This window comes from Ictidomys tridecemlineatus, unplaced genomic scaffold (genome assembly GCF_052094955.1).
Source record: "Ictidomys tridecemlineatus isolate mIctTri1 unplaced genomic scaffold, mIctTri1.hap1 Scaffold_147, whole genome shotgun sequence".
Lineage (NCBI taxonomy): Eukaryota > Metazoa > Chordata > Mammalia > Rodentia > Sciuridae > Ictidomys > Ictidomys tridecemlineatus.
In genome coordinates, this window is record NW_027521300.1 from 19,972 (window position 1) to 33,701 (window position 13,730).

At 37.8% G+C, this 13,730-nt stretch overlaps 1 protein-coding gene and 1 non-coding gene across 3 annotated transcripts in view; one reads left to right on the forward strand and one right to left on the reverse strand.

The window, feature by feature from the left end:
- LOC144372693 (transport and Golgi organization protein 1 homolog) overlaps positions 1 to 13,730 on the reverse strand; it is a 130,391-nt gene that overhangs the window by 18,452 nt on the left and 98,209 nt on the right. Inside the window, exons 1-2 of one of the 2 annotated variants that reach the window (XM_078035987.1) lie at positions 7,006 to 7,153; positions 5,733 to 5,869 (exon numbers count right to left, since the gene is read on the reverse strand). In XM_078035987.1, the coding sequence (XP_077892113.1) occupies positions 5,733 to 5,869; positions 7,006 to 7,138 (270 nt within the window). In that variant the 5' untranslated portion in view covers positions 7,139 to 7,153. Of the gene's footprint in view, positions 1 to 5,732; positions 5,870 to 7,005; positions 7,154 to 13,730 lie in introns of those variants that run through there. The other variant, XM_078035986.1, reaches the window with a different exon arrangement.
- On the forward strand, positions 2,601 to 2,707 carry LOC144372704 (U6 spliceosomal RNA). Its single transcript, XR_013432620.1, has one exon. It is a non-coding gene; the product is annotated as a U6 spliceosomal RNA (small nuclear RNA).

Genomic DNA, 13,730 nt, shown 5'->3' on the forward strand with positions numbered 1-13,730 from the left:
AAAACACAAATCTAAGATAGATGAAGTGAAGTAAAATCTCTCCTGAATTTTCATGGGAATTATCTAAATGACATGATGAAAAATCCCCACATATTTCTGAGCTTTGTTCACTAAAAAGGCCTACAAATGACAGTCAATTTGAGCAATAAGCAATCCTAGTACTTCGAATGTAGCCTCTAAATATCATTTCCTATTGAAAGGAACCAAAGTTCTTTTAGAGAAATAGTTCCTTCAAGGTCTGGACAGGGAATGTTTAAGATGAACTTGGAATATCTCATAGTTCAAAAGCAAGGAAAATAGGTAACAATGACCACTAGGTGGTGGCAAAGGGTCCCAGGAGCCAAGATAAAGAGGCTTCTACAAGGCAAAAGGGGGAGAAATTGAGCATCAGGTAAGAACAATTACTATTCCTAACTGGATTAAACACACCAAATATTTTTAAATGCATGACATCATATTGACTCTTAAATAAAAGTTAAAAAGATTTCAAAAGCCCCTTTGGGTATCATTTGATAATGCTAGAATACTACCTTACTATTCTGAAAAGTAATGAAGAAAAGGAATCAAATGTTTATCTCCTGCCTTAACTATACAAACCAAATATCTGTGTAAAGAATAATCAATCATAGCCAGGCGCCGTGGCACACACTTGTAATCCCAGTAGTTCGGGAGGCTGAGGAGGGAAGATAGCAAGTTCAAAGTCAGCCTCAGCAAAAGCGAATTGCTAAGCAACTCAGTGAGACCCTGTATATAAATAAAATACAAAATAAGGCTGGGGATATGGCTCACTAGCCAAGTGCCCCTGAGTTTAATCCCCAGTACAAAAAAAAAAAGAAAGAAAAAATAATCAATCATAAATTTTTATTTGTATAGGCATCCCAGCCTTTAAATGAAGAAAGAAAAATCCCAGCAACTCAGACCATTGCTATTTTGCAACCTGCAATATATTAGCAAATCTCACCAAGGTCACTGTTGACTAGTAGTCAACATCAAAGGAGAGGACATGCAGATGTCAATGCAATATTTTATTAAGTTTTCATAACAGAATTGAACCTAAACCTGACTACCAATTTCCAAGAAATATAAAGCAACAGAGAAAGGCTGAAGTTGTTAGCTCAGCACTTGCCTAGAATGCATGGAGCCTGAGGTTCAATCCCCAACACCACCAAACAAACAAACAAAAAAAAAGGCAATAGAGAAAACAGGTTAAATTGTTGTACCAGGGGGATGTCATTTATTCACCAAAACTACAATATATCCTAGAAGTCCCACAAACATATTTTTTTCAATTATCACAAAAAGTTACAAGAAAAGGATAAATCAATAGAGAGTAACTTATATGAGACTTGTTCTCCCACTGAAAGCAACCAGAAAGTTGGAATATATATATATATTTTGGTACCAGGGATTAAACTCAGAAGCACTTGATCACTGAGCCACATCCCCAGTCTCAGCCCCATTTTGTATTTTATTTAGAGACAGGGTCTCACTGAGTTACTTAGCACCTCACTTTTGGCTTTGAACTCATGATCCTCCTGTCTCAGCCTCCCGAGCCACTAGGATTAAGGCATGTGCCACCATGCCCAGTCAAAATATATTTTTAAAGAGCTATTTTTCAGATAGAAAGCCACAAGGGACATGCAACTGTCACCCCTAAGAGCAGGAGAACAAATAGATGAGCATTTCACCTGGAGGCACCCTCTAGACCTCAGTTTGGGAAGGGGAACCCAAATAGGGCATAACAGTCTCACTGAGGAGAGAGAGACCAGAGTTCCAGGAGATTAAGCAGCCAAAAATATGTAGAGAAAACTACCAGAAAGATGGGAGCCACAAAGAAAGAGAGTTTCGGAAATCTGCATGGAGGTGGTCTTCAGTTTGGGGCTACATTCTAAGCAGTACCTGCGAGGGCCAAGAACAACTATAAGCTAACCAATCCCACAGTTGGCACTGAGCTGGGAGAAGTCTGGATTCCAGCTAGCCAGAGAGAGTTGACATACAAAAACAGTATGGTCAACAAGCTCATGAAGAAGTATTTGATCCAGGCATCATGGCACATGTCTGTAATCCCAGCAACTCAGAAGGTTGAGGCAGGAGGATCCCAAGTTTGAGGCTGGCAACTTATCAAGGGCCTAAGCAAGTTAGTGAGACCCTATCTCAATAGGAAAAAAAAAGTTCACTCAATATCATTAATTATCAGGAAATAAACTCACAAAGACATACCCACTAGAATGGCCCAAGTGCTAGTGAAGATGAAGTCAAGTGGAAGTCTCCTAAATTGCTGGTGGAAGTATAAAATGATTGTGGTCATTTTTTAGCATGGCTTGACAGTATCACATAAGATAAAAACATACATTAAACGTAGGAGGCAATTGCACTCCTAGATATGAGTCCATTTATAGTGGCATATATATGAAATAGTACTGTAGGAAAAATGAATCTATAGTTTAAAAAAAAAAGTTATCAGTGGTTGCCTGGAACAGGTGGTGAAGGAACTCACTGGGAAGGATCCCAAGGAAACTCCTTTTCTAGTGAAAAAACTGTTCTATATCTTGATTATGGTAGTTTTTACATGGGTATCTACATTTGTTAAAACTCAGAGTGTGCTTGCTTTGGCAGCACATATACTAAAATTGGAACAATACAGAAAAAATTAGCATGGTCCCTGAGCAAGGATGACACCCACATTTGTGAAGCATTCCATAGTTTTGTGGAACCAACCCTTCAACAGATGAATGGATAAAGAAACTGTGGTACATATATGAAATGGAATATTACTTATAGCCTTAAAAGAGAAAAAAATTATGGCAACTGCGGGTGAATGGGAATATCAGGTTAAGGGAAGTAAGCCAATCCCAAAAACCAAAAGCTGTATGTTCTCTCTGAAAGTGGATGCTGACCCATAATGGGGGTAAGGTGGGTGGTAAGAGGCATGGAAAGAATGGAGGAACTTTGACTGGGCAAAGGGGAGGTAGGACAGGTGACGGGGCATAGGGATAGGAAAGATGGTGGAATGAGATGAACCTTATTACCCGAGGTACATGTAGGAATACAAATGTGTTGTGTACAACTAGGAAAAGTTTTGTTCCATTTATATACAATGAATCGAAATGCATTCTGCTATCATGTATAACCAATTAGAACAAATTAAAAAAAACTCACTGATATTAGCTATCAAGGAATTACTGTTAAGTTGGGTGATGGCCCGTGGGTTCATTATACTACTCTCTGTGCTTTTCTTTAAAGCTTTTCTAATTAAATTTATTTTTTAACTAGTACATAGAAACAAACATTATAATTATTGAAGTAGGTAACATGACATTTTGATGCATGATTACACTATGTAACGTTTAAATCAGTTAAATATATCTACCTCCTCAAACATCATTTCTCTATGGTAAAACTTTCACAACCTTTTCTTCTAGTATTCTAAAATGTACAGTATGTTATGGTTACCTATAGTCCCCTACTATTCTCTCTGCTCTTATTTGAAAGTTTCCATGATAAAAATACTAAAAATAATTTTTAAATTAAGATATAACTTCAAATATTTAAAGGATTTCTATGTAGAAAAGAATTCAGTTTTATAGAGAAAATCATGTGGAGGAAAATTTGGAGTCAATACAAGGATGAACTAGACAACAGAAGAACATATAGCCTTGTAAGAGAGTGACTCATGCTAGGAAATTCTAGTGTACAGGCCTCATAACTACTCGTCAGGGCCACAGTAAAGAAAATAACAGCAATGAGTGAGAAACTAGACTAACAGCCTTCCAAGGTTTCTTCTAACACTAAGATTCTACTAAGATTCCATTGATCAATGAACCTGATTGGTGCACATCTCCCAAACACATCAGAGCCTATTACTCTCCAGTCCTATCAGATATCATACTACTTGTTTAAGATTTTACATTGATTTGTTCATAATTTTTGCATATATTTGTTAAGTCTTTTTCTTAAGGCTTTCAAAAATCACAATCATGCCTTACACCTGTTAGACTCTTTTAGTCCTCACACAATGTCCTGTACATACTGGGCCATCAAAATGCCTTTTTGAAATCTCCTTTCAAATCAGTCTTTTAACATTGTGCCTCTTCTTTGCCACTCACGTCTATGTCTTACCTATCACCGTACAATCACTGACACACCTGCACCACATTCGTGTCCCCTGACCTAGACCTAGAGGAGGGCTCTGTGCATACCTAAAAATATGAATAAAGAAATCCTTTCCATATCGTGAGGCTGTTAACTTTCCAAGTGATGCTGATTCATTCTGATAATCAAATTATGACTGTGGAAGACTGCTTTAATCACTGGAAATATTATTATTCTAACTGCCTGGCTTGTACATACCCCTTACCCAGGTGGCTGCTACCATCATGAACAAACATGGAGCCAACTGAAAAATGATTTGTTTCTCCCCACCACATCTTTTCCACCCTGGTGGTCTTTCCTCCCCAGGTATTCATTGATTTATACCACCTTCTGACTGCCTACATGAGAATTAGGGGGTGCGTAGGGGTAAAACCCTTCAAAATGCCAGACACCTCACCAGACATTTTACCTTGTCAAATCATTTAATTCTTATGATTGGAGTAAGCATTATCTACATTTTTCAGATGAGGAAAACTTTTTTCAAAAGTTTACTTATTTGCCCAAACTTCTAAATGATAACCTTGGGATTTGAAACCACATCTACCTGGCTTCAAAATCTACACATTTTACAAGGAAAACAACAACATCATCTTTCTTACACAAGCCTTGAAATAACACAATCTACAGGAAACAACTTCAGTTGAGGAGGATTACTGTCACAAAGGCCCTAGGACCTCCAACCTCTAAAAGCTTTCTCATTCCTATAATTAAATTCTAAAAGTCCAATATCAACAAATACCAATGGGGGGGAGGTAAGCCCTAAAATGCTTAGATAAGCTTCTAGACAGATTAAATGTCTTGTTTGAATCATGATTTTCTTTAGAAAGATCAGCCTTAAGTGACTCTTTCTAAGAAACAGATCTAACCTAATTCCTTTTCATTCTTAAAACTTTCTAAGGATCCCCACTATTAATGGTCTAATGCTACTTTGGCTCATGACTTCAGTTAAGATTTGCTGGCCTCTCCAACAGGCCCATCCCCCTCCAACTTCACACTTTACAACACCAACTATTCACATTCTCCTGCCCTCCCCAAATATCCTTTCTTCATGTTTCCATTTCTCTGAACACATTTCTTCTGACTGCCAGCTTCCCCCACCACCCCAGCCTGTCTAATCAACAACAAACCACATGTCAGACTCCTGTTTGCCCTTTGCCTGTGCTTCAAACACATCTCAACCACTTTCTGACCTTATTGATCACCCTTCCAACCATAATAAATGCATTTATGGACAATAATGTTCTACCATCGAATAAATACCTCTCTTTCTGCCATTATCTTACTGTGTTTCAAGTGAATGCTGTTATCTCCCTGCCAGAATGAAAGGTTCTGAGGGGAAGAACCAAGTTTTTATAGGTGTGCAAATGTCCAGCCTTGGTAGACAGCAAATTTTCCTCATGTGCTAAACCAAGTAGCCATTAAAGCCACACCCCTATGGCTTTTGTTTCAGGAGCTATCTACTCAAAGGATCAGGAGTAATTTTCATAAAGACATTTTAAGTTCTTCACTTCATGACCAGAAGCCACTTAAAAACTAATAAATAATCAACATTCTAATTGAAGAAACTATGTCAAACTTACCATCTTAGACAAATAAAGCAAGAATGAATGTAACAAGAAAAGTATGGTGGTGGCATCTTCTGGCTCTTCCACCTTTATCTCTAGTTGGTTTTCTGTATCAGCAGCATCAACAGGAGTACCTTCTGTTATAAGTAGCTCTAAAATTGAAAGGGGAAATGGCTATTTTATTTTATGCTATAGAATAAGAATTGTCTCTCTTCAGTTTCAATATTCATCGAGTGTTTCACTAAATATATGAGTCACAGTGCCTGGAATATTTGGCTCTCCTAAAGACAATTAACACAGAGAAGAAAACTTCATAATCCTAATTAGAGCTATTAGACCCTTCAATTATAAAATGAACAATCTCTAGTCTACTCTCCACTACTTCAATGGCCATAGAACTGCTACCAGAACAATATTCACTCAAGGGAAAATTTAAAACCAGAGATATATAGACCAGGGTCACATTCAACAAACATGGATTTAGTGCTGGTGAAACCTTGTGTTTAAAATTTTAGGAAAGCTGAAAGAGAGGGAGTCTTGGTTTGCAGATTTGCAGGTGGAATGAGCCAAGGCTTAACACAGTATCTGGCACCTGGCAGAGATACTCAACAATTATTTATTGAATGCACAGATGACAGCTATTTAAAAAGAACACAGTAATATCAAGAGAGACTAAAGGGAATTGGATACAGACCTGCATTGAGGCTCTGTGAATGAGGTAGAATTCCAGTAAGAACTGAGAGCTTGTAGGGGTAGAATTTCAGTATGAGTTACAGCTTGGGGTACGTTTGATTAAACAGCAGGAGTCCAACATGCAGTTATTAAGAAGTTGGACCAGTTGCTTCTAAGGTCTTTCTCAACCCTGAGATTCCCATTCACTACTATTTTTTTAAGCTTTTGCCTAATTTTTTTTAGTTTAGTTTTTGATGGACCTTTATTTTATTTATTTGTATGCAGTGCTGAGAATCAAACCCAGTGCCTCACATGTTAGACAAGCGCTCTACCACTGAGCTACAACCCCAGGCCCTCCATTCACTATTGGTCTATGAATTTGACTGCTGGTGAAGTCTGCACCATTGGCTCAGCATCTCAGCAACCTGAGCGGGCTGGCTGAGGCGCCGGCAGAGCCGGAGGGGACACACGCAGGGTCCTGAGGCTCTGTCACTCCTGCACCCCACCCGTCATCCTACGACCCCCTAGCCCAGCCCACGGGGCAGGGGACCGGGGGATCAGAGCCCCAAAGAGCCACCATGGAGACCCTGGGCTGCCCGCCCACCTGTGGACTCACTGCTGCATTCGTCGTCTGCACAGAGTTTGTGCTTCCACAAGGGCCAGCCGGTGCTCGGGTCCAGTTGGCCCGGCACTCGCCAGGTCAGCCACAGCACGAACAGCAAGAAGAGCAGCACTGGCGCTGCAGCCATGTTGTGGTCACCTTGGGGAGTCGGTGACAGGGTGGAGTAGGCTGTGGCGGGCGTCAGGGGGCGGAGGCGGGGCTCAGGGGGGCGGGTGGGGTGGATAGCAAAGCACAGAGGGGTGGCGCCCGGGAAGGCTTAAGCCTTTCCCGGGTGACACCTCAGCAGGGATATCTGGGGGTCAATCCACAGACTCTACTGGAGAACACACGGAGCTGGAGCTCCATCCTTCTCTAGTCAAGACCTTCTCATGGACTGAAGACCTTCTCCTCTAGTCGCTGCCTTGGCAACTAGAACTCTCCTTCTCGTCCAATCACCTGCCTTTGCTCCTGTGACCTCACAAGCGACCCTCCACATGATTCTAGTAGTCACCCACCCATCCCCCCCCCCACCCCCGCCAACTGGTCCTTTCTGGCTTTCCTTAATGTCTCATTTCTGGTCCATCCTAAACTAGCCCACTCCACTTCACCATCACTCTCATCCCCCATTCCTGGTCTGGTACCTCCTTTTCTGAACTACCAAATCCCACCCATGACTTGTCACAGCTAGTCTATGGTTCCAGGATCCCTCCCCTTCAATCTCTTTGAGGTTCCTTGAAGCCCCACCCCAAGATCCCTCTGATTAGGAAAGGGGAAGGTGAATAGAACTGTGAGTGAGGGTGTAAACTGGAGACAGTGGCCTGCTTTTTTTTTAAGGCGGGAACAGGTGGGGGCAGAGAGATGGACATTAGTCTTCAGGCTAAGATCTTGAGATTCTTATCTTTATCCGTAAGGGAAGAAATTATTTAATTCAAAAGCATATTTTTAATTCTCATTTTGTGCTACCAAAGCCCTAGCATGGTGTGGGAGTGGATGAAAATCAAAAGACAAGATATCTGGTCCTGGTCGGAAAAAGTCCACAACTTAGTGGGAACCAACTGACAAAACCGATTGTCAGAGAAGAAAGCTAGTAGCTAACATTTCTTGAAAGCTTTATGTCCAGTTGTTATTCTGAAGGAAATTTTATTTTATTTTTTCTGACCTCTAAGAGGGATCTTACATTTTTCTACTTCCCTTTCCAAGACTATTCCCTCTTTTGCACTGTGTAATCTTGAATTTAAATCTGAATTAGTTGCATTGATTTTCCCTTGTGTTAATAGTCAAATTATGATACAATTTGAATTATTGAAATGCATATGGAGGGGTTTCTTTTCTTATTTTTAATGAAAACTCACGTTTTTTAAAATTAGCACCTAGGGGACTATAGGTGGAGACTTAATATGTAGAGTCATCAGCATGATAATTGTGATTAAATAAACACAAATCAGTTCATGACAGATGATTTCACTTACTATTATAATCAGCTTTCTCCTCTATAAAACAGCACAATTAGTCCTAAATTGACATTCACTAATTGTATATTAGAGTTTCAAGGAAAACAATGAAGAGTTGGTGACTAGCATAATGATTGAGATGTGTTTTGACATCAGTAATTATTATTATTTTTAAGATGGGGGTCTTGCTATGTTGCCTAACCTGATCTCCAACACCTGGACTCAAGCAATCCTTCTGGCTTGGCCTTCTGAGTAGTTAGGACTACAAGTCACCAAACCAGCCCAGTAATTATTGTTTAGTAGATCTCTTTTTGGACACTAAAATCACTACTAATATGATTGTATATGTTTGAAATTGGTTTTAGGAGCAACATACAGATTTGATGCAACTCCTATCAAAATACCCATGAATTGGTGTGAATATACTTAGTATACAATGAGAGATATGAAAAATTGTGCTCTATATATGTAATATGAATTGTAAAGCATTCTGTTGTCATATATAAATTTAAAATAATAATAATAATAAATGTCATTTTTCCAGAACTAGAACAAACAGTCCTGAAATCCATTTGGAAGAATAAAATATTCAGAATAGCCAAAACAATTCTAAGTCAATAAAGCAAGCTGGAGGCATCATCACAATACCTGACTTCAAATTGTACTACAAAGCTATGGAAATAACCACTGCATGGCTCTGTCATAAAACCAGATACATAGACCAATGGGAAAGAAGAGAAGACACAGAAAAAGATCCAACACAGTTAACACTCATCTGATTCTTGACAAAGATGCCAAAAACATATTGGGAGAAAAGACAGGCTTTAAACAAGTGGTGCCAGGAAAATTGGTTATCCATATGTAGACAAATAAGATTAGACCCTGTACAAACTTGAAAGAGATCAAAAGCCCAGGAATTAGACCAGAAACTATGCAAATCCTTGGAAGAAAATATACATTTGAGACTCCAGCATATAGGTACAGGCAATGACTTTCTTATTAGAACTCCTAAAGCTCAGAAAATAATGACAAAAGTTAATAAACAGAATGGCATCAAATTAAAAAGCTTCTGCACAGCAAAGGAAACAATTAGTAACATGAAGAAAGAACCTAAGGAATTGGAGAAAATATATTTGCTAACTACTCTTTTTTTTTTAAGAGAGTGAGAGAGAATTTTTTAATATTTATTTTTTAGTTTTTGGCGGACACAACATCTTTGTTTGTATGTGATGCTGAGGATCGAACCTGCACTGCATGCATGCCAGGCGAGCGTGCTACCGCTTGAGCCACATCCCCAACCCTGCTAATTACTCTTTGACACAGGATTAATATCAAAACTATATAAGAAACTTTTAAAAACTTAACACCAAAACCTCAAATAACCTAGCTTAATTGGGCAAATGAATTAAACAGATACTTCTCAAAAGAAGAAATAAAAATGGACAACAAATCTATAAAAATGTTCAACATCATTAGCAATTAGGGAAATGCAAATCAAAACTACAGTGAGCTTTCATCTCACTTTAGTCAGAATAGCAGCCATCAAGAATATGAACGATATGGGGCTGGGGTTGTGGCTCAACAGCACATTGCTTGTCTAGCACGTGCAAGGCCCTGGGTTCGATCCTCAGCACCACATTAAAAATAAATAAATAAAAATAAAGGTATTGTGTCCAACTACTTAAAAAAAAGAATATGCACAATAATAAATGCTAGAGAGAATGTGGAGAAGAAGGGACACTTTTTTCTCTGTTGATAGGATTATAAATGAATATAACCACTATTGAAATCAGTATGGAGGTTCCTCAAAAGACTAGGCAGGAGACCACCATATAACCCAGCTATACAACTACTCAATGTTTATCCTAATGAATTAAAGTCATAATACTAGAGTAGTACATGCATACCCATGTTTATAGCAGCACAATTTACAGTTGCCAAACTATGGAACCAAACTAGGTGCTTATCAAGGATGAATAAATAAAGAAAATGTGGCATATACACACAATGGAGCTTTATTCAGCCATAAAGGTGAATTATGTCATTTGCTGGAAAATGGATGAAACTTGAGAACATTCTGTTACACAAAATAAGCTAAACTCATAAGATCAAGGGAGCCTATGTTTTCTCTCGGATGTGGAAGCAAGAGAGGAAAAAGGAAAAAAAAGTGAAAATCAAATGGAGATCAGTAGAGTGTAAGAAAGAGACCAGGAGAGGGAGGAGTGAAGGGAAAATACTGGGGAATGATATTGGCCAAACTGTAGTGTTATATTGTGCGTGTGGAAATATGTAACGACAAATACTGCCATGATTTACGACTATAATGTATCAACAAAAAAATGGAAAAAATAAAAGAAAGCAAACAAAAGAACAAAATTGCTTTCATGTATATATGTATGTATGTATGTATGTATGTATGTATGTATGTATACAGCCTAGCCAAACATCTATTGTGAGTATAACATTAATACTCTGGAACAGTGTTGAGCAAATCATAGCTGTAAGCCTGACACCGTTTTTTTAAATTGTTCCCTTTATTCCTTTTTTCTCTTTCTTTCTTTCTTTCTTTCTTTCTTTCTTTCTTTCTTTCTTTCTTTCTTTCTTTCTTTCTTTCTTTCTTTCTTTCTTTCTTTCTTTCTTTCATTCCTCTCTCTCTCTCTCCCTTCCCTCCTTCCCTCCCTCCCTCCCTCTACCCCCCCCCCTCTCTCTTTCTTTCTTTCTTATTTCCCAGGCTGGCCTGAACTCCTAGGCTCAAGTAATTTTCCTGCCTCAGCTTTCTGAGTAGTTGTGACTGTTGGAGCACACCACGATGTCCAACAATGACACTTGCTTTTGTAAACAAAGTTTTATTAGAACACAGAAGCTTATATTATTTACCCATAGTCTAGGCTGTTTTTGTGCTACACTGGCATTTGAGTGGCAATTAAGACTTGCCTACAAAGTCTAATATATTTATTATCAGTCTCTTTTCAGAAAAAGTTTGTTGATCCATGATTAGATTATAGACTAAAGTCAGCAGAATGAATACATAAACATTTCTTTTCTTACGACTAAAATTGGCTGTATGAAATGAGTTAAATGATCTATTAATTGCCAAGATATATGTCTCTTCCCTATAGAAAGTGTGTATTCAGGACTAGAAATCTTGGCACTGTGTCATGTCAAATGTAGGAAAAAACCTGGCAGTTCATTTTGATGAGACTTAAGAAATTTCTTTTCCAGGGCATTTTGAGGTGTATCTAAAATTTTTAGATAACACAGGGAAGAACATTTTAATCTGCAAATAGATTATGTTCATTATTAGTTTGTAATCATTTCACAACTATCATATAATATTAAAGCATCATAAGAGACTGCCTATCATAATAGAAACTTTTATGACTCTAGCCATTAACTTGTATTTTTCTACTTATTGTAGACCCATACTTTTAAGCTAGTGCTATTGGTAAAATATATGATTATTTAACTCTGATTGCCTTACTAATTTTGACCAGTTTATTTTTCAGATATCCATTTTGGGGTTTACTCTTTCAATTAATTTTGGGTTCCATGGGCAATGAAATTGTTGTTGAGTATGTAAGATGTTGCAGTTTCTATGTAAGTTCACCTAAGTGCTTCTACCACTATTGATGGGCAAGAATATAACTAATTTAGTACTTTTACTTGAAACTGTTATAGTTCTACTGTACGGGATTTGTTTTCCTGACACAAAAGAGTATAAAACTAGAAAAACTAAACATTTTCAGGTATTAATTTTAGAGAGATGAAGCTCAAGTAAGATGGTGGTCATACTGAGTTAAGGAGAAAATTATCAAAGTGCAAGATTATCATAGTGGTTGGAATTTTGTGGACAAGAATGTCTGAGCTATTTATGGTGGGTGCAATGTGATTATGTGTGTGTGTTAGAGAGAGAGAATACTAAAAGCCTGGAGGAAATTTATTTTTGATATGAATGTACCAGATGAGACTCTTTAAGGCTTAGCAGAGTTTGACTGCTATAAAGGAGACTGAAGATGATGCTAAATGGCAATGTTGGAAGAAATTAGGTTTTCAGCAGAGTCAGGTTGCAGCAGCTTCACTAATATATCAGGTACTTAATTAAGAGTTCATAAATAAGCCTTAGCAAAAAGAACCACACAAAAAAGAGTAAAGGGAAAATGGTAGACCTAAATTTGAAACCAAAATTGATTCATGCTGAAAATGTATGAGGCAGCCAGAAAGGAAAAAGGAAAAGAAAGGTGTGCGTGTGTGAAAGGAATCTGAGGGCAATCAAAGGGAGATCAGTAGAATAGAGGAAAGGGATCAGGGGAGAGAGGAAAGCAGGTAAAAGAGAAATACTCAAGAATGATATTGGCTAAGTTTTATCACTATATTGTACGTATGTATGAAAACATAACAACAAATCCCACCATTATGTACAAGTATAATGCACCATGAAATATGGAAATAAAGAAAAATACCAAACCTAGTGAGGCACGGAATATGCTTATAATCCCAGTGACTCAAGTGGATGAAGCAAGAGGATCACGAGCTCAAAGCCAGCCTTAGTAAATCGAGGTGCTAAAGCAGCTCAGCAAGACCCTGTCTCTCAATAAAATACAAAACAGGTCTGGGGATGTGGCTCAGTAATTGAGTACACTGAGTTCAATCTCTGGTACCAAATAATAATAATAATAATAATAATAATAATAATAATAATAATAATAATAATACCAAATCTAATATGATCAAAACAATTCACCAGTAATTAGCCTGCATGACACATAAAACAGAATATCCTTTATAGGAAGACAATATAATCCAGACTTCCTATGATGTATCATCTATAAATGACCAGAATATAATTTAAATTTTTTTTTTTTTTTTTGGTACCAGGGATTGAACCCAGGGGTGCTTAACCATTGAGCCACAACCTCAGCCCTTTTTTTGCATTTTATTTAGATATATGCTCTCATTGAGTTGCTAAGTGCATCCCTTAGTTGCTGAGGCTAGCTTTGAACTCTTTTTTTTTTTTAACAATTTCAATTTTTAATAATGGAAACATTTTGCTATTCCAGAAAAAATTTCAGGAGAGAAAAATCTTCCCTATAAAAATAAACTCATCAAAATTATAAATATTATAACTTTTTTACTTCTGCAATTTAAAATGCTCCCCTGCAATACCACCCCTTCATATAACACCTTTCCTGTACCATCACATTTTGAAGAGAAAACAGTATTACAGCAAAGCTCAGTTTTAATTTAACGTAACATTTGTAAAATGACTTTTTAAAATCTTTGGCCTTCAGA